General features: G+C 39.4%; 1 protein-coding gene across 2 annotated transcripts in view; it reads left to right on the forward strand.

Moving 5' to 3' along the window:
• The window catches only part of SPATA17 (spermatogenesis associated 17), a 167,717-nt gene extending 140,878 nt beyond the window's left edge, over positions 1–26,839 (forward strand). For both annotated transcript variants that reach the window (XM_055144650.1, XM_055144651.1), the window contains 2 exons: positions 25,735–25,817; positions 26,006–26,839. In XM_055144650.1, the coding sequence (XP_055000625.1) occupies positions 25,735–25,815 (81 nt within the window). In that variant the 3' untranslated portion in view covers positions 25,816–25,817; positions 26,006–26,839. The remainder of the gene's footprint in view (positions 1–25,734; positions 25,818–26,005) is intronic.
• Positions 26,840–27,384: the final 545 nt, after the last annotated feature.

Consider the following 27,384-nt stretch of genomic DNA (forward strand, 5'->3'; position numbering starts at 1 on the left):
CCAAAGATTGGAGGCTCTTTCAGGGTCAGGGGAATGAGACCTATTGTTACTGTTTTTGGCATATCGAATACACCACAGGTAGCTTGCCAGGCTCTGCTATGTGGGCAGGATACTCTCGGTAGCTTGCTAGACTCTCAGAGAGGTATGTATTTATCTGGTAATGTTTTTAGTATAAATCTAATTATTTACCATGAAAAAAGTGAACTGGAAATTATACTTTCATTGTAGTTTCTCAAGCTAATGTCATATACCAGCAATAATGCATTTTTTGCAGCAATAATGAAAAGACAATAGCATTTACCATATACTTTCCCCTTTATTTTGTTGTATGTCATTTTAAGAAAATAATTTTCATTCTTTTTTACTACAACATTTATTGGAAATTTATTTGTTTTTGGAAACCCTATAATCATTACAACAAGAAGTATTTACTGAAAATAGTATTATTTTTTAAAAAATTAAATGAAATTTTAAACTATGTCTGTTTGTAGCTGGAGCTTTGTTTAGTTTATCACTATGGTTTTTGAGACACTGTTTATTGTTTTTCTAATTGAATTCAGAAATCATCTGTCATTTTAGTTTTGACATTTAATATTCATAAGTAATGGCCAAAGGATGAAAGCAATCTAATCTGCAAATGTTAATATACTTCCTCATTCTAATAACATAATTAAGAAGTACAAAATGTTATAGGTAAAGTGTATACCTGGATTTGAATTGTTTTTTTATTTATGGAAGTGCTCCCTGAATTTCAAAGTAAAGCAGAAACTCTAAATATTTTCCAGATAAAAGAGTGATAGAATATATTAGATACTACTATAGTACATACTTTCAGTTTTTATCCCAAAACAGTCCAGGTAAAATTTGCTGTGCTTTAAGTTTCTAACTCTCATCTTACTGCAAAATAATAGACATAAATGCTGACAATAAAAAAAGGATCTGCAAGTGCATGAATTTGTCAGATTGGGAGATTTACAGAAATCAAACGTTAAGTATTTGGTATTTTAGGGAGAAAGTCATGTCCAAATGGTCCAAATGTAGCTATTACTAACAAGAAGTTATGTATTAGAAGCATTAAAATAATCAATGGTGATTTTGTGGATTGATTTTTGATGGCATGCTAACATAAAAATGAAGCTCACTTTCAAGATAACTACTTTCTACTGTAGGGCACAGTCTAGCTTATAATACTACCTCCATGAAGTTTAAAGCAAAGAAAGACACATTTCCAATATCAACTATCATTCAATCTGTATATTTTAATTTGGTGGTAAACACAGCTTTTTCGGCATTATTGTAGATTATGACTTCATGGGACCAGGCAGTGGGAGTGGAGAGGGGAGGGGGGCGGGGGGGCGTGGCTCGTCGTGTTCCGTGCTCTGTGTTAGAGTTGAGAAACTACCGTGAAAGCACGTTCGCTGGACTGTTAGTCTGCAACCTGGACTCAAGGTCTATCTGCCTTTTCCTCCACTGATTTGAATCCTTCGCTGCACAACTCTGAATGTGCACCCACATACCAGAAAGGCCTTGTGGAGAAGAAACAGGAAATAGTGGAAGATTCTGCCTCATTCTGAAACTTGATACATGCAAGTTCTATTCTATGCTGATTGTTTTCTCTTTGAAAGAAGTTAAGAAGAACAATGCCAGACAAAAAGATCCCATCTTACGTGTATCTTACGTGACTGTGGGCTTGCGCTCTGCACAGACTCACCTGGCTGGGGCTGGAGCGATAGCACAGCGGGTAGGGCATTTGCCTTGCACGCGGGCGACCCGGGTTCGATTCCCAGCATCCCATATGGTCCCCTGAGCACCGCCAGGGGTGATTCCTGAGTGCAGAGCCAGGAGTAACCCCTGTGCATCACCAGGTGTGACCCCCCCCCAAAAAAAAGAAAGAAAAAAGAAAAAGCAGACCCACCTGGCCATCAGTACAGCACAAGTCAGTCACCCACTTTCCTGCACTCAACCTTGTGCTCTTCATTTATTGGAAATTGTTTTAAGTACCTCATTTCTTGTACTTATTTCATATGGAAGTCTTATCTAACTACAGACAAACAACATGGGTTTTATGCTTAATTTTGGAAATTTCTGTTTTCTTCAGAAGTATATTAAGATTTCAAGTGAACCATTTGTTATATTTCTTTCTTTGGGTGTATGATACTCTTTAGCGAATCTAATTGAATAAGTGATCTTCTCTTAAGAAAACATGTGCAAATCTACAAACGCACTCAAATTTTGCATTAGTTTTACTTTATTGGAAACTGCTCTCTTCACAGATCAAACTGACATGTTTTTAGCTTTTATTTATAGTGATTACTTGCAAGTTTCTATTTTATAAAAACATGGAAAGGAATCCAATGAAATAAGTGAATTTGTAAAGAGATGAAATTGTAAACATAAATTTCAGTAAATACACTGGAGTAGTTTCTCTTGAATACAAAGTTGAATGTTGGGCAAGCATTTATACTTGACATTAATTTGATTTACGTTTTTGCTCCATTGGGAACAAATGTTTACAGCAATAGTTTATCAACATGTTATAGTGTCAAATAGAATAAGAACGCTAATAACTTTCTTGGAGAATAAAGTGTGGATTAAAGGAGTAAAGAATTTTCCCAAGAAGTTTCAAGGTTGAATATATTTTGTTCCCTTTATCAGGATATACCCTGAATTTTTGTGTTTTGAGCCTGCATTATTGGTGTGCTCCAGGTCTGCTAAAAATTAAAAATCCGTGTGTCATTGTGGGTCTATTGAAAGAGAAGTGATCTTCAACCATGATTTGTAGTATCCCTGGATTTTCAGAGATGCCTGCCTATATAGAAATGAATTGTTGTTTACACATCACCCTGAAAAAGCTCTTTTTCCAGAATAATTATCCTCCTTTAATCATATCTTTCAGTATAAAAGCATGTTCAAAAAGATTCATGACTTTTCAGCATCACAAATGTTATGATCATAGTGCATTGAAGAAGAAGAATGAAATTATCTAATCTGATCCACTAGTGAACTCCTTATCCTGTTGTTCTGAGCACAGCTTCCCATTTGCCTCCAGTATTTTGAAACTCCTCCTTAAATTCTCATCCTCAAGATTTGCATTTCATGTTCTGCTCTCATTTTCTCGTAAAAAAAGATTTTGTGGAGACTGGCTGATTAGGGAGGGACATTTTGCACAGAGTTGGGCACTAATTTATGCTGATGCAGAAAGACTTGGTCAGGATGGTATGTGGAAATTTCCTTCTCCAAACAGCCAAATCAGATGTCTTTACATAAAGACTGGACTTACTTTAGCTAGTCATGAAGTTTCAAGAGTTTCCCTTTTAATTCAGGTCATGGTCAACAAAATAACGGAATCATTTCAAAAACAAAAAATGTCTACAGAGTTTTAAGAACTGGCAAAATAAGTATTTTTCTATCAGACTCAGAGAGAATTGAACTGGCTACTAGTTGATTGCTGTCACTTACACCTTAGTGCTGGCTCTGTCCTTTATGCTGTGGCATGCAAGAAAAGATCAATTGTTTGAAGGAGAATGAAATGCTTCTTTTGTGTTCTCTTAAGTAACAAATTAGCTTCAACATCTATCTTCATGCTGCGTGATTTTTCCCTGATGATAGGTGACTTCAGTTTGAACTGGGACATGCCCCCAGGCATCTCCTAAGTCTTTGGACTTGGCAAATAGGAGACTGCTGGACTTCCAATCCAGCCCATCCAAGCCACTTTTTTTGTGACAAAGGGCCACATTCTTTGAAGTTTTCCACAAAGGACAAAGTGCTCCAGCTATATTTATCTCATGCTTTAAAGATTAGTAAAATCTTCTGCTCAAGAAGTTTGTTTTCTGTGCCACTTTATAACTTAAATCTCAAGAATCTTTCTTTTTACAAATTGTATCATGGACAAAATCAGAGCTGAAAGTAAACCTTCCCCACACTGAAATACTCAAGCATAAGTAATCTCTGTAATCTCTTTTAAACACAAATGGCTTGGTAGACTTGATTGAAATTAGTTTTCAAATGCCTTTTGTATGAATATTTAAAGTTACTAGATTTCGATTTTAAGAGGAATTAATTTGATGAGAAAATAAAAAACAACATGGCTAAAATTAGCCATAAATTTATGAGTACTCAACTGTGATTCTTTTTACAAATGACAAATATTACATAGGCATGGATAATATCAAAATTATTTTTCTAACTGCATGTATCAAATTTTCTGAATGGACAATAATCCTGAGAGTTCCTACATAGTAGCAATTAAACTGCTGCTAGTGGGGGTGTTGGGGGTAGTTCTTAGATTATTTTGGTAAAAACAGCATTTTTACCAAGACATATCAAATCAGTGGTAACATTTTCTTCTTCAAGCAAACAATATTATCACATTGTGCTTACTGTTGGCTTTATGTTCTGGTTATTATGGGGACCGGGCTTTAGCCATACAGTCATACTTGAAGAATTGTCCCTCATTCTAGCTCTGGGTGGAGTGCATAGCTGGTGACTTGTCTTGGTTTACCTTCAATGATTACTGGGACTCTTAAAATCCACTTGTAAGCTCCAATTGCATTTCATCATCATCCATTTATTAAGGCAGAAGGACATTTACTCTCCACTGTCAAAAGATTTGGACTCCACTGCATTTGTGTATTTAGACTCTGCTTGTGTCTGTAACTTTAGAGAACATCACAATTGCTCTGCTCACTGAATAAAAGAAAACTAGCCCCTGAAGAAGAAGGCTCCATATTCTCTAGCTTTGTATCACTCATGGCACTTGGAAAGTGACATACTATAATCACAAAATACATACCTGTTCTCAGTCAGAGTAAAAATAATTCACTTATTTTATATTAGTGACATGTCATACTGACACCATTTTGGACACACTGGATTAAAATATTTTAATATACAATTAATTTTTATTTAATTTTACTATTTCTGATAGAGTTGCTAAAAATATTTAAATGACATGTATGCCCTACATTCTATTGCTATTTGGACAACGCTGCTCTTAAAGGATATATTTGTCCAATTGCTTGGATTCCAAAACACTTGAATGTAATTGAACCTCAGAAAAATTTTCGTCTGGAAACTCAGACCAGCATTTTTCTTTAAAGTAGCAATTTTGCTTTCTAAAGCCTTTCCCACTCGAAAGTGGACTTGGGAATAGCATGTATCTTTGGGCCTTGTGATATCTAATACCCCTCACTAAAGAAATTAGTCGAAGGACACTTTAAAAAAATACTTAAGGTGGGAATTTTGTTTTTAAAAAAATAACTATCAGTTTTTAAATTTTTAAAAATTATTAGTTTTAATTTAAATAAATAATGCAGGCAAATCAGTTTAATAAAACAAGGTGAAAATGGAGTGACAATGTTTACAAGATACCCTGTTCTCTCTGCTTTGCTTTTGACCAAAATATTGGGTGGGGGAAGACCTCTTTTTTAAAGGAAGCTAAATAGGAGTTCCCTTCCTGCCATCTTTTAAAATTAGATTTCAGAAATCTATATTGTGAAACATTAAAATAGTTTCCGTAATCTAGGCATAAGAAGTGCTGTATTTATATCATAGGTAAAACTGATGTAGCTTTCTAGGTTGTGGAAAACATTTGTAGTCCTGGAAGATTGGATAAACATTCTTGAAAGCTGTCAATCACTCAGCAGTCAGAGAACCAAACTCAAGTTCTCACTGATACCAGTGAAAGGAAGCATTTGTGACTTTACACTAACCAAACCTCCATCTCCTGGAGGCTGTTTGACAATTCTAAGTAAATAGGTGTGAGACTCGGACCCAGAAAACAGGAAGAAAAATCAATCAAAAATCCCCTGAATATTAAAAGCGACTTTGTGCTCTGCTGTGAAGCTGCTTGATTGAGTAGTTCGGTGTCAACCATATCTTGCTTCTAATGCCAAGAGTAATGCACATAGACAGAGTGACAATCGGTGCACAGCCTCCCATCAGCAATAATTAATCTTTTAGTTAACAGAGGCTAGAAAAGCCTCTCATCAACCTCTTCTGAAGTCGGAGGGACCCTGTTTTTTGATGTTTGCATTCGAAGGAAAATTGTCCCCACCAGTTCTAACAAATTGAAACACCAGGCTAATTATGGCAGCTAATGAAGTGTGTGGGATGGTCACAGCTTGTCGGGAAACTGTTCCTTCAGCTTGGATTAGAGTTTCATCAATCACTTTTTTAAACTGATCCAGAATTGCTTCTGCCCGGTGCTTGGCATTTTTAATGCTGTTTCTATAATTGGTTTTTTCCCTAAAGCTTAGACTGTTTTTTGAAATATTACAGTCTCAGGACAGGACTTACAACTCTAGTTTATATATTTTAAAAAAGAATGTATTATTATTGATATCAGCTGATCAAAATGGGAGAGAACTAATAAAAGGATCACCAAAATAAAATTTGATGTACTGTTTCAATCCTGCAAAAGGAAGCAATAAAGCATGCAGGGCATTATTTTTCAAATATATGCATATATATTATATATAGCATATGAAGAATCTTTGTTGGTGGTCAGAAACTCACATTCCACCAAGTCCTTATGAAATGAATGCATAGGTGATAGTTTATTCTTAGGAAAGCATAGCTTTTCGTTTATCATAAACATTGTTTTATAAGCTGTGTATATTTTGCATTGAGCCACACAGTTTGAAGCATGAAGGCCAAAGCTCTGTACATTCCAGTTAAAGCACTGCTAAAAAACCTGATGTTCAACCCAGCAGGCTTTATTTAATGGGTTGTAATTTTTTTAAATCTTATCTAAAAAGGGCATCAGGCATTTTGTAGCCTGACTCCAATTTCTAAACAACTCCATCTCCTTTATAATGTCTGAGCTCATCAACAACGACTGGTGGGCTCCCTGCAGAAGCTGCCTCATTTATAAAACAGGTAGAAAATGTTACATGGGATCTGTCCTTTAAAAATGATCATGAAAAGACTTGAGTATTTCTCTCTTGCTATTTCCTTTAGAGGTAGGCTGTAACACGACCAAAGTTTTTCTCCATCTCAATTCTTTCCTTTTTATTGATGAATTATCTCAGAGCTAAAATCATTCTTAGTAAGCCAACATCTATCTAGAGCTTTGAGTACTTGTCACTTTTATTCCTTAGGCCTAAACTAGCAGGTTGGCACTATAGTTCACTTGTCATTTTTGATATTAAAAGTTAAGTATAACTTAAGTGACATATTGCCAAAGTTTGTACTACTTGTCATTATACTAAGCTATTTCAACTAGCTATTTTAAACCTGTATTTTCCTATTTTTGCCAGCTTCTAAGATTTTATTTTTTATTTTGGGTCACACCCAGCAATGTTCAGAGGTTACTTCTGGCTCTGCACTCAGAAATTACTCCTGGTGGTATATAAGGCACCATGTGAGATGCTGGGGATTGAACCCAGTTTGGCTGCATGCGAAGAAAATGCCTACCCACTGTATTATTGCTCCAGTCCCCAGCTTCAAAGATTTTAGCAATTCTTTTTTTTTTCTTTTTGGGTCACATCCAGCGATACTCAGGGGTTACTCCTGGCTTGGCACTCAGGAATTACTCCAGGCGGTGCTTGGGGGACCATATGGGATGCCAGGGATCTAACCAGGTTGGCCGCATGCAAGGCAAATGCCCTACTCACTGTACTATCACTCCAGCCCCAGCAATTCTTTTAAGATATTAAGAAGAGTTAACCAATAATCATGTTTTTATATAGTCAGAACTAGAGTCATGCTAACAACAATACAGCTGTTTTGTATACTGATTGAGACAGTATATTCATTGTATAATTTTTTTTCGGACTCCGCACCAGGCTGTTTTCACTCTGGGCGCCCTAGAGAGGGGTGTGTGAAAACCCTCCCCACCCCAAGGGACCCAGCACCGGCAGTCAACCTCCACTCCCCAACCCCCGCCATGCTCCAGGCCACTTTGTGCACGACACATTGTAAGACACTTCCTACCCATTTTCCATAGTTACCACACCATATTTGATGGAGTTCAGACAATGGAATGACAGTGATACAGTGTAGTTTTTGAGCTATATTTTACATAGATAGCACCCATGGATATCTCACTGTATCACTGTCATCCCATTGTTCATCAATTTGCTCGAGTGGTGCCAGTAATGTCTCCAACCTAGCCCTGAGATTTTAGCAGCCTCTCTTTACTCATCCTTCTCAACAGTGCTGCATTGGAGGCTTTTTCAGGGTCAGGGGAATGAGATCCATCACAGTTTTGGCATATTGAATACACTCTTGGTAGCTTGCCGGGTTCTCCGAGAGGGAGAACTAGACAATAAGAGGTCGCAGCCACGCACTTTCAGGAGCTTTGTTTTATAGTCCCAGGATCTTGGCCATTAAAGGGACTACATGGTGCCAGGGGCAGTTTATGGGTATGACTGCCAAGCTACTGGAAAAAGAGGGATCTGGGTAGAAGAGGCCCAGTTCCAATCCGAGCAGCCTTGACGATCTCAGCCCCGGGTCCAGCACACCAGAGTTCCTCTGCTAGTTCCTTCATGCATGAGGCTCATCCGAGCGTGTGGAAAGGGGCCTTAACCATGGCTGTGGCTGGGTTCCAGAGGTTTTCAGCTGCCAGGGCTCTGCTTGGGGTGGGGAGGGAAACTCAGCCTGCCCCCCTCCAAAGGGCCCCTGGTGAAGAGGTGTGGGGTCAGGAGACTCTGCAATATGGATACCTATATTCATAAAATATTGAAATGTGTTTATGTTGTTTTTTTACATAATTCTTCAGGTTTTCATAATTCTTTTACAATGGAGGGACCAGGGTTGGAGATGTGACTCCTTCATAGAATACTTCCCTCACATATGTGAGAGAGGCCTGGGTTCAGTCCCTGGCACCATCAAACAAACAATCATAAAGAATTTGTACAGTTGAGAGACTAGAGAGATACCACCAAGATTCAAAGAGACCTTGCGTGCTGCCCACCCTGGCCCCGTCCCTGGCACTACAGATTGTCTCCCAGGATCCTCCAGGAGTAAAACCTCACCACCACTAGTGTGCCCCCAAACAAAACAGACTTCTTTTTATGTTTTAGCAATGGAATTATATACATTTATCACAAATTAGCTGCTGCTAAACAATGTAAAATAATGTATAGTATAAAGTTTCTAAATACATTACTACTTGATTTTCATTGGAATTTCATTTTTTTCAAATTTACTAGTAAAGATTGTTCAGTATCTCCCTTTGTTTACTTGATCATTACCAGAGATGTATGTAATTATGTCATTTTTCCATTCATGATATTAATAAGTGTTTTCTAATTAGTCTTGTTAGGGAGTTTTGTATTTTGTTTTTATTTGGGGCCACACCTAAATGTGCTTATGACCACACATGGTATCAGGGATTAAACCAGGGTCAGCTGTCTTACCAAATACTCTCTTGGCCCCTGGGATTTTTTTTTCCTTCAGTCTGTTCATCTAGCTAGCTTTAACTACTGCTCAGCCGACTAATTGTTTTCATTAATAAACCATAAAATTTTTGCTTCCTTCAACTATTGGGAGACTAATTTTCATATTTATTCTGATACTTTTTGAGATAAGCAATGAAAAGTCATTTTCAGTCTGCATTTCTAAGATTTAGAAATCTATAACTTTCAAAACATAGGCCTAGTGACATACTTATAATTATTTTAATTTCTTAAAAAATTTTGACTCTTGTTTTGTTTGAAAGACTATTATTGAATTTTCTAATATTTGGAGATTTTAAATTATATTTTCAGGGTTTTTGTTTGGTTGATGTTTTTAGTTTAATTTCTCTATAATCAAAAAACATCCTGTCATTTTAATCTCCTGAAATGTTTTTCATCCTAAGATATTAAAATAAGTCATTTCTTTGCTGCTTACTGAAGGTTTTACTTAAAGGCACAGATAGAATATTGTCTGGGACTGTGAGTCATGGTGACAGTTCACTGTCCCTCAGCATGTGTTCCCATTTGTGCCGGAGTCAGCAGACTCCCGAAGCTTCAGATAGTAAACACTCCAGACTTAGAAGGTCTGCACTGGAACCACTTAAGTCTGCCACTAGGAACCAATGCACAGCACAGCAGCAACACATGGACCAGCGGACAGGACTGTGTTCCAATAAGACTAAAAATTAGCTAAGTGGGATAACATAGGTCTGTTAGCTGTAGTTTGGTCACTCCTGCTTTATGTTTTAAAAGTATCAGAGGTATAGCTGAAATGACTTTTTCTGATATTAAAAAACGGAATCTTGTAAAAAAGACTTATGGTCTGCTACTGAGTGCTGAGAATAGAATATAGGTGGGAATCTCAGTCCAACTTTCAAAAATTATTTATTAGGCTTTTCCTTGCCTACATTAAGTTTGATGGTAGGACTCTCACTCAGAGACTTGTACTAGCTAGTAAGTTCACTGTATCACTGTATCACTGTCATCCCGTTGTTCATTGATGTGCTTGAGCGGGTGCCACTAATGTCTTCATTTGTCCCTGTCGTGTGCTAGTGTAGCCCAGTGGAATCTGTTCCCTACAGGAACATGAAGAACACATTGTTGTTACTGCCTTTGGCATATCAAATATCACAGGTAGCTTGCCAGGCTCTACCATTTTGGGGGAAAATAAAATAAAAATAAAAATAAAGAGGTCGTGTGACCAAAAAATTGTGTCACTCTCTTCCAGGAGCTTTGTTTTATAGTCTCTGGATCTTGGCCATTGATAAGATTACATGGCACTGAGGAGGGAGAGTGGGGTGGGAGGGTTTATGGGTGTGACTGCCAAGCTACTGAAAACTGTGGACCTGGGTGGAGGAGGCCCAGTCCCAATCTGAGCAGGCTTGGAGATCTCAGCTCAGGTCCCGCATACCTGGGTTCCTCTGTCGGTTCCTTCATGGGTTAGGCTCGTCCAAGTGTGTGAAGAGTGGCCTTGAGCATGACTGTGGCTGGGTTTTGGAAGATTACTGCTGCCGGGGCTCTGCTTGGGGTGGGGAGAGAAACTCAACCCACCCCCCTCCAAGGGGGCCCCAGTGAAGGCAGAAGACTCTGCATTGCTCTCTTGACAGTTTTCCAGTAGCTTGGCAGTCACATCCACAAACTTCCCCCCTCCCCCACCCCCTCACCCCCGCCATGTAATCTCATCAATAGCCAAGATCCAGAGACTATAAAACAAAGCTCCTGGAAGATAGTAAGTCAGTCTGATGGAATTCCACGGAGACTTTCTTGTGGAGATTGTTCTCCAGTTCTACCCATAGAGACCTAAAAGTTCACCATTGTTGCGCTCTGCCCAACCTCCTTGCCCATCTTTTCTATGTGCTATTGAATGTTGAGATGGAGAAGAGCTTTCGAAGGGCTCTAACAGGTTTCTTGGAAGAGAAAGTTCCTCCCCCAGGTTGGTTAGTGAGCCTCCAGGCTGAATAAAGCTTAATGTGACATTGTAAGGTCAATATCTATTAAATTACATTAAGAGTTTGGGGCTCCCTCTCTACTCTGGAGAAGCTCACTTTCTCTCTTGAGTGCCCTCTCTCTCCTCCTCTCTCTCTCACCATCCTATAATTCATTTACCAAGAATGGAACTTATATTAATGGTTGATTTTTTTAAGTACTATTGAAAAAGATGTATCAACTAATTTACACTCATTGTGTATAAACATAGTAAAACATTCTTGTGTTTTCCTTGGATTCTAATACTATTTCTTATAGAGCAAAAGTGGGATAAATGGAGACAATGTATATACCCAGTTAAATTTAACTTTCTTCAAGAGATTTTTTTTTAATTTTATTGAATCACCATGTGGAGGGTTACATAGTTCTCAGGATTATGTCAGTTATACAATACTCAAACACCCTTCCCTTCACCAGTGCCCATATTCCATCACCAACCACCCCAGTCTACCTACCGCCCCCACCGACCTCCCCAGCCCCCGCCCTTGTAAGTGATAAGTTTCACTTTGTTTACGCTTTATCTTGATTACATTCCATGTTTCAACACATAACTCACTATTGTTGCTGGGGTTTTCCCCCAAAGAGAAAAAGACAGTCCTATTGCCAAGGAAGCATTTGATAGTTCTCCATTGCTATGAATATAGAGATATTAAGTCCCGCTGTTTGTTACATAACTTTTCTTTTTTCCCCCTTGCCCCGCGCCACCGAGTTCACGCCTGTTTAGTAATCGCCATGCTGCCTGACAAAGGGAAAAAAACCGAAAAAGATGGTTATTTCCCGTCATCAGCCGGCGTGGGGCTCTGGCTTAGTTGATAGTCTAGTAGAGTGTCTGCAAGCAGTTTCTGGAACCAAAGGTATTGCGCTGGTATCGGCTCTGGCTCAAGATTCCACCAACATCCCGCTGTTCCATGTACATAAGTTTTCCCCTTATATCCCATTCCCACGCCACCAGGTCTGTGTTTGCTTAATGGACATCATACTATGGTTGACGCCACGCCGCGTTTCTTCCCGAGAGAGAAGGATATTTCTTCTCAGCCGGCGTGGGGATATGGCTTAGTTCAGTCTAGAGAGATGGCTACCACTTTTATTGCCTTCAATATTTCAGCAAAAGACTTACTATTCTTGGTAGGATCTCCCATAAAAGTCCGACCTGTTAAAAAGGAACCATTGCATATTGCTGATGCTTAGATGACATTAGGTCGTGTGGCTGCAGCAGTGACCACGCGGTTTTGGGTTTCTGTATAAAGTCCAGGGAAAGTACAACCAGAAATAACATCACTACAAACTTTTACCCTTTTATGGTGCTCATAAAATGAAGAAACCTAGAGAGAGCTGGCTCGGCGTCTCCATTTTGCGCTCAGAAAGCCGTGTACCCTGTGCTGTGCTCAGGAGGAAGGGGTTGAGAGAGAGAGAGGTTAAAAGAATTGGGGAATGCCCGGCTTCCACTGTCGCAGCCCGACGTGGGGTCTCCATTCCCGTGCCGGAATTAGTTCAGTGGACTGCTTGGAGTCCAAGGGTGCTCTTTTGGGCTCTTCCATCATGCTCGATCCGCAGTGGTGCCCAAAGGGGTCTTCAAGAGATTTTTTTTTGCTTTTATATTATATAACTCTCCAAACATAATCTCTAAAGGCCAAGATTACTTAAAACGTTCCATTTTTCTATCTTTCTGTTCTATTCATAATTTCATAGTATTCAAAACTTATAAAATGATGTATTCAATATTGAGTTTAAATTTTATATATCCTATCTCAGTAGTATTAAGTGTGACTTATAACTTAAATGAATTAGAATTTATATTTAAATGTTCCATAACAAATTATTCTTTGAATGCTAACAGTAAATAAACATTCCTTAGTATTTTGAATATCAAAGTATTTTACCTATATATACATATATATATGTATTTATTAATTCAAACTCAGTAAAGTTCAAGGGCATCCAAGTGTGAAATAGCTTGTGGGGAAATTCACATTGTGTTCTTAATGTGATTTAGTTGGGGAAAAGGACAGTAGTTCAGAAAATACTTCATTGTCTTTACTAATTTTGTTTCAACTACAGACACTAAGTATTGAACATAGGCTACTTAATGCATATATAATTTTCCCAAAGCTTGTAAAGGGAGTTGGCATTATAAAGCACATTAATTTCCATTGGCTATCTTATCTGCATTTTAATATGTTTTGTAATATAGAATTGCTTATGGGAAGCATAGTTAAAAACAATCAGCAATAGGGCCAGAGAGATGACTGAGAGATCTCCTGCTTTGCAGTTTGATCCCCAGCACCGCATGACACCCTGCGCACGGCAGGGAACGTCCCCAAGCACCGAGCACAACCAGGGACGGCCCCAAACAAATGTACTAACAAGCTCCGGGAAAGAGGCCCAAAACTAAAGTTGGAAGATGCGTATTTAGTTATTTAGAATAAATGTAATTAAGTATTTTTATAATCAATAAAAAAGATATTGATTACTGAGAAGGACACAGTTGACAAGTTGTTAGCCAAGTAGAAAGAAAACTTAATCCTAAGAGGCATAGATTTTAATACAAAATTTAAAATTTTTATTAGATTATAATTTATAGTTTTAATTATAAATAAACAATTATATGTTAATTGTTATATATAACTCTTTAATCTATAATTTTATAAATTTATAATTAATGTATATTATTAATCATTTTTTTAGGTTTTAAGTGTTTTTTTAATATCTCTTTCTTTATTAGTGAATCACCATGAGTTACAGTTACAAACTTGTGAACTTTCATGTTTGCATTTTGTTTATATCCTTCCACCAGTGCCCAGTCCCCTCCACCAATGTTCCCAGTATCCCTCCCACCCTCCCACCTCATCCCCCCAACCCCGCCCCACCCGACCTCTGTGGCATGGCATTCCCCCTTGTTCTATCTCTCTCCTTTTGAGTGTTGTGGTTTGCAACAGAGGCACTACATAGCCATTGTGTTTGGTCTATATTCTATTTTCAGAGTGCATCTCCCATCCCATGCAGGTCCTCAAACCACACTTTACCTGGTGTTCCCTTCTCTATGCGAGCTGCCCCTTCCTCCAGCATGTGGGGCCAGCTTCCAAGACTTGGAGCCAACCTCCTGGTACTTATCTCTACTATTATTGGGTGTTAGTCTCCTATTCTGTTATTTAATTTTATATTCCACAGATGAGTGCAATCTTTCTACGTCTCTCTCTCTCTTTCTGACTCATTTCACTTAGCATTATACTTTCTATGTTGATCCACTTATATGCAAATTTCATGACTTCATCTTTTCTAACAGCAGCATAGTATTCCATTGTATGGATATACCAAAGTTTCTTTAACCAGTCATCTGTTTTCGGGCACTCAGGTTTTTTCCAGGTTCTGGCTATTGTAAACAGTGCTGCAATGAACATTCGAGTGCAGATATCATTTTGACTATACTTTTTTGCCTCTCCAGGATATATTCCCAGAAGTGGTATTGCTGGGTCAAATGGGAGCTCAATTTCTAATTTTTTGAGGAGTGACCATACTGTTTTCCAAAAGGGCTGAACCAGTCAGCATTCCTACCAGCAGTGTAGGAGGGTCCCCTTTTCCCCACATCCATGCCAACAGCAGTTGCTTTTGTTCTTTTGGATGTGTGCCATTCTCTGTGGTGTGAGGTGGTATCTCATAGTTGTTTTGATCTGCATCTCTCTGATGATTAGTGATGAAGAGCATTTTTTCATGTTCCTTTTTGCCATTCATATTTCTTCCTTGAGAAAGTTTCTGTTCATTTCCATCCCCCATTTTTTGATGGGGTTGGGAGTTTTCTTCTTGTAGATTCCAACCAGTGCCTTGTATATCCTTGATATCAGCCCCTTATCTGATGGGTATTGGGTGAATATCCTTTCCCATTCTGTAGATTGCCTTTGTATTTTGGTCACTGTATCTTTTGCAGTGCAGAAGCTTCTTAGTTTAATATAGTCCCATTTGTTTATTTCTGTTTCTACTTGATTGCTTAGTTCTGTGTCATCTTTGAAGATACTTTTGGCTTCAATATCATGGAGGGTATTTCCGACCTTGTCTTCAATGTACCTTATGGATTGTGGTCTGATGTTGAGGTCTTTAATCCATTTTGATCTGACTTTTGTGCATGGTGTCAGGTCGAGGTCTAAGCCCATTCTTTTGCATGTGGTTGTCCAGTTATGCCAGCACCATTTGTTGAAGAGGCTTTCCTTGCTCCACTTCACATTTCTTGCTCCCTTATCAAAGATCAGATGATCATATATTTGGGGTTGCATGTAGGAATATTCTACCCTGTTCCATTGATCGACGGCTCTGCCTTTATTCCAGTACCATACTGTTTTAATTGTTACCACTTTGTAGTAAAGTTTGAAGTTGGGGAGGGTGATGCCTCCCATCGTCTTTTTCCCAAGAATTGCTTTAGCTATTCATGGGCGTTTATTGTTCCATACAAATTTCAGGAGTGTTTGATCAATTTCTTTGAAGAATTTCATGGGTATCCTTATAGGGATTGCATTGAATCTGTATAGTGCTTTGGGGAGTATTGCCATTTTGACAATGTTCATTCTTCCCATCCATGAGCAAGGAATATGTTTCCATTTCTTCGTGTCCTCTTTTATTTCATTGATTAGCATTTTGTAGTTTTCTTTGTAGAGATCCTTTACTTCCTTGGTTAAGCTGATTCCGAAATACTTGATTTTCTGGGGTACAATTGTGAATGGGATTGTTTTTTATGTCAGTTTCCTCTGTTTATTAATTTTATGATTTAATATAAATCTGTGAATGATTTATATTAAATTATATTTAACATTTTAGTGCACTAACTGTCTATATCAAAATAAAGGATGTACTTGATTAAAGTCAGTATGCTCGGAGCCTTCTAACCTTCAGTAGGACAGGCCTGACCTGACTTGCTCCTTCTGACTCTATGTTCCTGGTCCACTTCCCAGACACCGCTGTCAGCTGTGATCTAGTCGAACATGACCAAACTGATTGGTCCGCTTGCAGTGTCACCCATGGCAGCTTCAACCACAGAAGATGAAAAGTTAGTCTTTTTGTACTCTAATCTCTGTATCTTCTTGAAACATATTTATAGTCTAGGGTTGACAAATAGGCTTTTTTTTACACTGTGAAAATGAAAATGGTTGTTTCCTAATATTATTTATCTTTAATGAAATAAAATAGTTTTGTTTAAAGAAAACTTTTTTAGAGAAAAGTGAGAGGAGAGAAAGAGAGAGAGCGATACATGTCCAGGAGACAATCACGGGCTTCTCCCGAGGGAAAGGTTGAGAGAACACGTCTCACATGAGATGTGGCCTTCCTTCGGGTGAGAGTGAGCCCAGATGGTCGGATCTGCAGTCAGGTACTTCCAGACCTGGATTCTCTGAGTACAAGAAGGGTAATCTGGGTGTTTTCACAGGGAAAAGGCCTAGGACTCTGCACGGTGCTTTCCTGCTCTTATCTCGATAGACTTCTTGTGCAGTGTCTCCTATTGTAAGGGCTCCATCCTTGTCTGGGATGGTGCCTCAGTTTCTGCATCTGGCTGATGCCACAGTCTTGCCTTCTCCTAAGAGCTCAGTATTCGTATCTCAAAGCATGTTCTTATGCCTTTGGCCCACTTCAGCAATAAGCAATTTGTTTTGTTTTGTTTTGTTTTGTGGGGTACATCCAGCTGTGCTCAGGGATACTCCTGGCTCTGTGCTCAGAGCTCACTCCTGATAGGCTTGGGGAACCTTATGAGGTGCTGGGAATCCAACCTCGGTCAACCATACACAAGACAACTATCCTACCCACTGTAGAATCACCCCAGATTTCATTTCTTATTTATAATAAACTAAAAACAAATTTAAATTCTAAATTGCTAAATAAAAAAGGAAAATTCTTAATTTAAGTTTTATTTTTCCCCAGAAAAGCTCATTAACAGCCCCTTCCCACAATCTGTTCCAGCTTGCAATACTTCCCCCTAAAGATCTCACCCCTTAGGTTTCACTCCCTTACATAGGCAGGTCCTCAACTTTTGCATGCAGCAAGCACTTAACAGAAAACAGGCCTCCTTCTTCCCTACTAAGACAAGAAGGGTGTGAAGAAGGTTATTTTCTTCTTATATACTAAATGCATATCTTGTAGTCAATAGTTTAATGTTTACCCACTCATTTCATATACTTTGCGTCTTGTAGACAGTGACCTTGTGCCCCCTCAGAGCTCTCTATTTTTTTATTTCTGTCTAATTTTTATTTCTGAGGGTCCCATCCCACATGTAATTGATACTCAGTCCATATAGAACTTTAAATTAAAAGTTATCTCCACTGTCATTTGATTATAGAGTTTTAGAGCAAGGCACCAAAATGCTGATTGAGATCTCTCTGTGTACAGGATGCACTGACCTCCTCACTGTTATCACTGTATTTGGGGGGACATTTTATTGCATTCATTCTTTATTATCTTCTTGTTTTCTCAGACCTCTGAAATATTTTTTGTCTTTAAATACCTGCCTATAATTGCTTACAGCATGCAATATCCTTTCTAAATCTCCCAGAACATTTGCTTTAGATTGAACAATATGTTGTTCTGCTTCTTGTGTTGTCACAAATCTATTTTTATTGGCGTCTCTCCAGCTCTTTGTCCTTTTAGTCTAGACATTGGTTTGTGTTGGTCTGTTCACACGGACAATTTCAGAGCAAGGCACCAAAATGCTGACTGAGATCTGTGTGGGTACAGGATGCACTGACCTCGAGATTAAACGTGAGGTGCTACTCCTACGGGCCATTCCATTTTCCAGCAATGCCTTCTCCAAGCTTCCCGGTGCACTGGTGCCTGGGAGCTGGGAGTGTAGCGCGCAGTGAGCAGTCATGTGCCCTCCCTCTCTGGGGTGAAGACTCACTTAGAGCTCAGCTTGGAACTCACTTTGTCTTCTGCTCTGCTGAGTGTCTTCACTTTTCTTTATTGCCCTTTGATCTTTGTGCGTTTGCTTTTCTCCCCCCAGAGAGCAAACACCTGAGCCTGGGGTGGAAGAGGAAGGAGGGGAGGTGCCTTGGGCAGGATGTGGAGAGGGAGTTTAGACATGATCCCTCTAAGAATTTGCAGCCAAGCCCTGCACCTCACTTTACCTCTGAGATCCAGAGGTATTCCAGGACCTGTGTGTTCTGGCTTTAGGGAGGAAGAAGAGGTTGAGATTTCACTGACACCACACCACTCCCAACACAAAGATGTCAATCTTCTAATTTTCTTGTAGGTTTGCTAGCTCTCTCCTGTCTCTCAACATAAATTAAAATCAGGTATCACTGCTGTCACTTGGTTTCATTGATGATGGGGTTTCAGGATGCTTTGGGGGACCCATCTTGGAGACTTAAAAGAAAATAGGTTTATTGCTCTGCCTAGCTGAAAATTAGAAGTCAGATTAATGTGTCATTTTGAAAGACAAGGTTCAGCAATTTTTATGAAGAAACTTCTAGAAAAGAGTTTCACGCCCCCGCCCCCTGCAAAAGCACCCAGAACACTGTACAATAACTTCTTGTTTTCAAGTATATTGGAGTAGGATCAATGGGGAATATAAATATAGAGGCTCTGTATTGATCCTTATGCCCAAGACTGGTATTCATTCCAGTAAGGAGAAATAAAACCATAGAGGGTACCAAAGAGGAAATAGTGAGAAAGATTAGTTCTGTACCAAGTACTTCTGGTGCTGGGAGACAGTTTTTATAGCAGAATAAAGAAGGTTTCTAGAAAGAAGGCAAATTCATAGAGGAGACTTGTATTTGGGTAGGATTTGCACTTAGAAGTTAATAAATGTTTGCCAAATTGAATTAATCCTGTTCAGCTTTGGTGAGCTGGCATTTTCCTTTCCACGTCTGTTAATGGTAAATATTCTGCACAGTGCCGTGTATGAGCTGCAATCAGCTTCTCTTATGCTTGTCTGATTTTTCCTGAGAGAAGCTAACGAAAACATTTCTTGAGAGGAAATTCACCAATGACAGTTATTGATATATCTTATAATTACCAAAAAAAACCCCTTCTGCTGAGAATCCCATTCTATTAATGATTCATGTATATTATTAAGAATTACAAAGATTGAGTAATAAAGCTTCGAGTTCATATGTTCCCAGCTGTTATTTGGGGGCTCCTAGATTAGCAATTTTCAAAGACATAAGCAGTAATTAGAAATCTTTCATAATTTCTTTCAGAAACAACACTTGATTTTAATTCTTTCATATAGGGGAAAAAAAACTTGTAAGGAAAAAAAACCATGTCAGAACTACTGACATTTTTAGAGCTTGACAAAAATTGGGTGTAATTAAAATGAAATATTTGTTGCATAAATTAAACTGCAATTAATGTGTTTTCTGCCGCTGCTTGAAGGATAAGATTAAAATGGTGTTGTTAACTGGCTCCCTGCTGGGAGACTGATTTCTCGATTTTCATACCACACATTATTATAGACATTCTTACAGCCAAAGAGGAAACCAACAAGTTGAAAACATCATTTGGTGAAATGGTATCCAGAAGGAGATAAACAGACTTTTGTGAAAGCAAGGCAGTAGTAGTTTTATCTTAAGATTTGATATCTAGTTGATTTCATGCGTAACATTCGAACTCTTAGAGCCATTAAAATAAGTAGAAATTTACCTTTATTCTTCCCTGACTGTGCCTTTTTAAATTGCCTTGTTTATTGTTTCAGGGGTCTTTGATTTTTCAGGAGTTAATTAGAAAAGGAATGTGCCCTGTCTCTGATACAGAGGTTTCCCCTCCAGCTAACCCAAACCACCACCATCACCATAAATCTCCCAGCATGGAGATGTCTTCTGTCTGCGCTCTTTCATTTTGGGGGAGAGGGGGTAAGGGGGTGTGGGGGGAGGCTAGGTGGGGGCAGAGAGGGAGAAATCCCTTTTCCTCCCATCAACAAAAGTCAGAGAGCTCATGGAAATCCCCGATGTTGCAGCTGCCAGTAGCCCGGGCCAATCGCCAAGCCCTATTTTCATGTGAATTCCTTTCCGGTCTGTTGCTTTCTGACATGAGATGCCATTCTTGGTGCCTATGAACGAAAAGGGGCACCATCATTCCTCGGCCTCTTGGTCGCACCAAGGGGCTCTCTTGGGCAGAGCTGCTTCAGAGAGATGTCAGTGTGCCAGGGGGAAGCCCCATCCACTGACTGGACTGACCTGCACCCCTGGGGCTGGGGCTGGCAACACGGAGTGTTCCTGCATCACTAGGATTCTAGAAGAGACAAGAATGGGTTCATTCAAGTACAATAGATCTAGGACCCCCTTTGCCCCTTGCCTGGACTATCACCCTCCTGCCAGCCACTACCTCCCCCCGCCCCGTCTCTCTCTCTCTTTCTCCCTCCTCCTTCCCATGCATTTCTCACCCCAGATTCTTTTTGTTCAGACTTCTGTAGGTTCAGGGTGACCCGGCCATGCACATAACCCCTGGAAGAGGAGAGCTTCTGGAGTCTGGGGTGGTCTGTGGGCAAGTCTTCACTGAAGGAGTCAGGGCCAGCAACTGCCAGAGGTCCCTGGTTCCTGGAGTGAGGGGTGGGATGAGAGAATAAGGTGTAGTCTTGGTCTCTGGGCAAGACGGATTATCCAGTCTGTGACGAGGTTCTGCTGTGAGCCCTGCAGCTGTGCTAATCCCTGGGAAGACAACTGTGGAAATAACGGAGCTCTCATTTGTAGCGGTTTTTCCCTCTCCAGAATTTTCCCTCAGAATCCCAAACCAGTGGAGTCTCTTCTCAGTAGCGCTAAGAAATACATCGTATTTCTGAATGCTACCTTCAGTTTCTCTTGTTATGCTTCATTCAGAGTGGGCCTCCACAAGTCCCGTTGGGGCAGGGGGAGGTCACACCCAACAATGCTCAGGGCTTACCCCTGGCTCAATGCTCAGAGATCATTCCTGGTGGGACTTGGACCATATGGGATGCCAAGGATCAAATCCAAGTTGATTATGTGCAAGGCAGAAGACCTATCCACTGCCCTACTATCTCTCTGGTCCCTCCACAAGTCAATGATATTTTCTGCGGACATTCCTGCAACCTCACTGATCACATGAGAGCTTAAGCTTGGTCTTCACTGCAAGTTTCAAGTGGGATTCCCCGCCTTGCCCCCATCCAAAAGAGGATAATATGAAAATATATTTTGTTTATGAAAACATTGTTATGGGTAACTTTAACTTCAGTGCTATCGGTACTAATATTATATTCTATGTCCAGGTGGACATTCCCTTTTTGGAACTTTCATTTAGACAATGTTCATATTCTTTGTGGGAATTGCACAGCCAAGTCCACCATCCAGAGGTGCTTTTGTAATTTCTGTCACATTTTCATTATGACCACACTTTGCGTTCGCCACAATATGCAGCAATACAGAAACTTGCTCAAACAGGTAAAAGTCCCATTATTCAGCCATCATTTCCCATGAATATCCTGCACATTTCTAGACATGGCAATGAAGATGGGGAGGCGCATGGATTAAATAAGAGAAAGAAAGGTATAACTATTAAATGAATGAAAAAAATCAAGATGTAAGAGGAATCAGTAGAAATTTAAATATGTGACAAGAATTTAGATTACACCACATTGAAATATAGGCATGTGTATGCTATAGTCAAATATAGTGACTTTTGAATTATTCACCTACTTAGCATTACTTAGCATTAGTTCCAAAAGTTCAGGTTATTTGAGACTTTCTTACATTTGGGGGGAGGTGGGATTTAAGCCATGCCCTGCAGTGCTCAGGGCTCACCCTTGACTCAGTGCTCAGGGATCACTTCTATGCGGTGCCAGGAATGGATCTGAAATGGGCTGTATGCACGGCAGATGCCTTAACCTCTCATCTATCTCTTAAGCTCAGGCTTTCTTTTCTACTTGCTACCTGCTAGAATACTGCTTTGAATCTGAGACTGTTTTAAGTTGTTTATATATAAGAACTTATGATGCATTCATGGTAATAAGCCTGTGAGAACTTCCTTTTCATATCCGTAACTCAAATGGAACAAGTAACATAAGTTGAAATGTGTTGCCGAAAATCACAAAGCATGTGATTTCACACCCAGAGAGCTTTGATCCCAACGCATTTCAGCTGTCTTGGAATGGAAAGCACCGGAAAGTTTCCCAACACGTTTTTGGTAAGATCATAACTGAGGCTTTCAGCATGATAGAATGCATGAACCTACTCACTTGGCTTGGGTTCAGTTCAATGCCAGGTAAAATGTGTTTCTCCAGGAGCATGCTCCAAGGGTTGAGCTGCAAGAATGCCTGATAAATCCTCCCTCTGTGGGTTAAAAGAATATGGTATTAGAGAATGCACTCCAATTGTTTCCTAAGTGTGAGAAGAAGACAGAGTAAGAACTCACCTATCTGATACATTATCCATGTATTCCTTCCTCACACCTGTTCATGCCTTCACAGAATTTTCTCTGTATGATGAGAGTAAGTCTGGCCATGCAAGAAACGTGCCAATGACTCTCTAAACTTGCCTTGAAGCTCTCTCTCCTTGGAGCATTGTAGAACTTCAAGCACTACTCAGACTCTCTCAATAAAGAGTCTTGATTAAACATTTTTTTTCTGCTAAGAGAAAAGTTTTGCAGTATTTTCTGACTAAAAGTGTACGTTTGATTTGATATTTTTCTTTACTTTCCAGTGCTAAGTGGTATCTCCTTGGCACATGTGTATCTCACCAGGGTTAGAATTCTTGGATTCTTGATGGCTGGGCAGGTGCTTTCAGCCTCTAGGTCACGTTCCCAGCCTCTAACAAATATTCTTCAGTAGAATGAAAGATACAAAAGATAGTTATTTCCATCTTGTTTTTATCCTGCCTGAGGTCAGGTTCTGTGTTGGTTAGCAATATTGAAGCTGGTGGTTTGCATACTCAGTGTATCTGGTCCTGTAAATAACAAGATAAACAACACAGCTGCCAACCTAAAGTAATCTTACAATGAAGAGGTGAGTGGCCCAGGAAATTTGCTCTTTGTCATTTTGACTTGAGTTTGAAAATGGACCTGGGCTACGTTCCAGCTCAAAGAGCCGTTGCCTTCCAAAGTCTCCTAAACTGTCCCAAGGAACTCGTTCTGGCAGTGGAGTATTTGTGTTTGGCTGAGCATCCTAATAGCAAAAGCTGTCTGCCCTGGCAAGCTAGGGCAATGGCAGCATTTGAGTCCCATCCCCAGTGATCACTCTTGATGAGGCTTTCTAAAAAGCAACCCCCCATCCCTCATCAAAGAACCAGCACCTGTCTTGAGCTCAAAAGTTGCTTTCCATGACAAGTACATCTTTAGGAGTCAGAGGCAAATTTTGAACAAACTAGATCCAAGTGGCAGGTGTTTCTCCAAAAAGAAATTGTCTGGAGAGACTGAGATTTCTTTTGCTGGAGGTAACAATTACTGGATGACAAGAACTAATTGACTAAGAATAGAGGGTTTGGGGTCAGGGAGATAGCTCACGGGCTGGAGCAGATGTCTGGTATACATGAGGCCCTGGGTTTGATCCCTTGCACTATTCCCTCAGCTCTTCTGGTTGTTGCCCTGGTGACACCCCCCCCAACACACACACACACCATACCACTGAGTCAACCTTTGAACTCAGGCTGAGTATCGCCAGGAGTGGCCTCCAGGCTCCCTGACCACTACTGGGTAGCATTTCATTTTGTGTACATAGACCACTTTTACCAGTTACTCCTCTGTTCTGGGCAAAGGCACTATTTCCAGATCATGGCTATTTTAAGTAGGACCACGGTGAACATAGGGCTGTAAATATCTTCTCAAATCAACAATCTTGGCATCTTGGGATATATGCCAAGAAGTGGAATCACTGGATCATATGGAAATTCAGTTCTTAATTTGGAAGGATATTTCCGTACTGTTTCCCAGAGATGTTGGAGCAGATGACATTTCCACCAACACTGGATGCAGATTCCTTACCCCTCTCCCCTACAAACACGTACACACACACACACACACACACACACACACACACACACACACACCGCAGGCACTGGTTTCTCTGTGTGAGGTAATATCTCATTATCATTTTGTGTTTCCCTGATGATAATGAAGAGCCCTTATATCTAAGCCTCTTTAGATCTTTATTATCTAAGCCCCTTATAGCTCCCATTCTCATCCCACCCAAACTCAGTGTCCATTAACATCTAACTGTCCCTGTGTCTGAGGCCCTGCAGTACAGAGTAACCTGCATCCCAAACAATCTGCATTAAGGGTTCATCTCCCTTAAAGATGAAATCCAAGACCTTTATATACAACCTGCACATTCATTCATTTTTTGCTCAGTGCTGATTTAGTTCTTTGCCTCTCCGAGGACTTGACCTGTTTTGAACACATGAGAACATTGACTCCTGTCCTCCTTTAAGTAAACACTTCCCAGATACACCCCCCCACACACACACACACACACGTTCAGAATACGTCTTCCTTCTGAATTCCAAATTCTGAAGTCAGTGTGGGTGTGACTCAGATCCCTGCTGCTTACCATCTCTTCCACCATCAATTATGAGGGGTTTTTTTAAATAGATTGCCTTTATTTTTATTCATTCAATTGACAAATACAATTATGCATAGAACAGAGTCCCCCGCCCCATGAAGCTTATAATCTCTAATAGATATGTACTATAAAATAAACCTCCGAACTGCAGTTCAAATTCAGTTCTCATGTAACACAGACATACAGTGTCAGATTTTTCATTGCTATGAATAAAAGCTGATTAAAATGATAGAACGTTTCAGGGTGCTAATTTTTTGTATAAACATTACATATCTTTTACATACACAGACTTCCACCTGTCTAGAGGTACTTGATCACCCTGCCCCGCCACAGGATACGACTTTATAGACAGGGATCAGATGGGGGTGAGGGGCACGTGGAAGAGCGTAGTACCAGCTGCATGAACTGAGACAAAACTGTCTGATAGAGACCTTTTGCAAAATGGGCCTGCCAAGAGGCCATGTGCTCAGTAAAGTGTTGCTAGAAATGAGAGGAACTATCAGCTAAAATAAATCCTGTTTTCAGGATAAATGCCAGAAGCATGATTGTTTGGTTCCATTTGGGGTCTGTCTTTGAAATCAAAGGTGAGAAATGAGACTGTGATCTCACTGTGGACAAGTGCCCACGTGTGACCTGTGCTTTGCGTGGACCTGTGACATCCTCAGATGCTCCAACTCTGCATTTCAGAAGGCCTCTGTGTGTCTTATCTCCAGCTGACAAAGCTTGTCTATGACCTTTGGTTTGTTTGGAGGGAATTATGAGAAAGTTTAGTGTGGGTAAATGCTACCTGTCTAGCAGTTTGGCAAAGTACAAGTTATAATATCCAAAATGTAAAATCAGTAAGAACTCATGGTCATCTGATCTTTCTCCTCCTAGGATTTCCAAACTGTGCTACAATCTTTTGAGCTCTTCTCCAACTTTGGAAAATTATATTCAAGGGCTGGATCAATTATATAAAGGTATGGATCTTTGCTAAGCATAGGTTAAAATTACATCAAAAAAAATAAAACTGCAAATTATTTGCTTAACTAGAACCAAGCTACCCTTTTAGAACCAAGCTACAGTAATATTTATACACAATGACATCATGCTTTGTTCTTGTCTAATGAATCTTCAACACTCAAACATCATTTATTTTGTTTTTCAGGTCTTTTCTCCAAAACATATACAGTGGTAATAGAACTGGCAAAAGCCTGACATACTTCTTCTCTCTAATTAATACAACAGAGTTCTACACAATACAATAAAAATATTGATGGTGCCCTGAAGCAAAGCTATTTCTCAGTACTGTTTTATGCATTAAAGATTAGAATACTTCATTTGTGGTGTGTGTTACTTGAAGTATGAGTTGTCTTTGAGGATTCCTAAAAGGTAGATTCTAGTGTCTGTGATTATTCAAGTTTGCAACATAGAGAAGAACTGAGATACCCAGGTAAGCTCTCAGGGAATGTTTGGCTTAATTGTTAAGGTGTTTTAGAATAGATAGGTTATTAATGTCAAAGCTAGACTAGGTATTTTCAGCCAAACATAAAGTAAGTATTGGGTGAAGATAGTAAAGAGCACTAGAATTAAAGGGAAAGAGGCACCAATAAGAAGTCTGCATGGAAGAATCCACAGGCATTCTTACACATAAAGAACCTAGGGGAAAGTTCTGGTCCATGGAAAGAGCACAGGAGATTTCAACTACATAGGTTGTTTAGGATCAATGATGGGTTTTCTTTCCTTTGTACATATTCTCATGCTCCAGCAAGGAAGTTTGGATGTTAAATAAGGATAGCAATTTTTAACTTTAAACTACTTCAAAGAAAGACATAAATGGAAATGTGAAATATTCTGAGCTAATGGAAAAGCATATATAATGCCCATTGGAATTAGCGTCCCAAGGGTTTATAAAGAATCACTACCCATTGCAGCATTTATCTAGTGCTTGTGATTCATAATATGAAGCCGTCTCAATAAAATTTTTCTTCTTTGTGTGTGACTTCAGATTCTAATGCAAAGCTATGTCCTGTTTATAATGTAAAAGCTTGGAAACAAATGCATTCCTCATTAATATAAGCTATGTTCAATAAGTGACACATAAAATACCTGCAGTATGTCTCTAAAGAAACAAAGGCTGGACTTTAAAGGAATGTGTGTAGTCTGATTCCATTAAAAATGTGTCTGTATTATATACACATATATAATGGACACATGTGTATAAAGAATACATTTGCACAAATATATTTACACACTGCAGGTATATGTAGACAAGTTTTGAAAAAATGTATTGGTCATGAACTGAGAAAGTGGGAAGCTTCAAAGAAGATATATCTCTGCATTCTCATTCCTTGGAATTTTTCTATCATCACACAAAATCAAGTACTCAAATGAAATCCTCCAATAGAAAGATGGCTTGTTCTTCTTGCTGCCAACTACAAAACAGCTTGACTTTATTCTATTTAATCATAATAATTTGAAACAATTATCTTGTTTTCATGAAAACAAAATAATGACTTGCTAAATTATTTATAAGACAAGGATGAG

The sequence above is a fragment of the Sorex araneus genome, chromosome 7 (assembly GCF_027595985.1).
Source record: "Sorex araneus isolate mSorAra2 chromosome 7, mSorAra2.pri, whole genome shotgun sequence".
NCBI classification, from domain to species: Eukaryota; Metazoa; Chordata; class Mammalia; order Eulipotyphla; family Soricidae; genus Sorex; species Sorex araneus.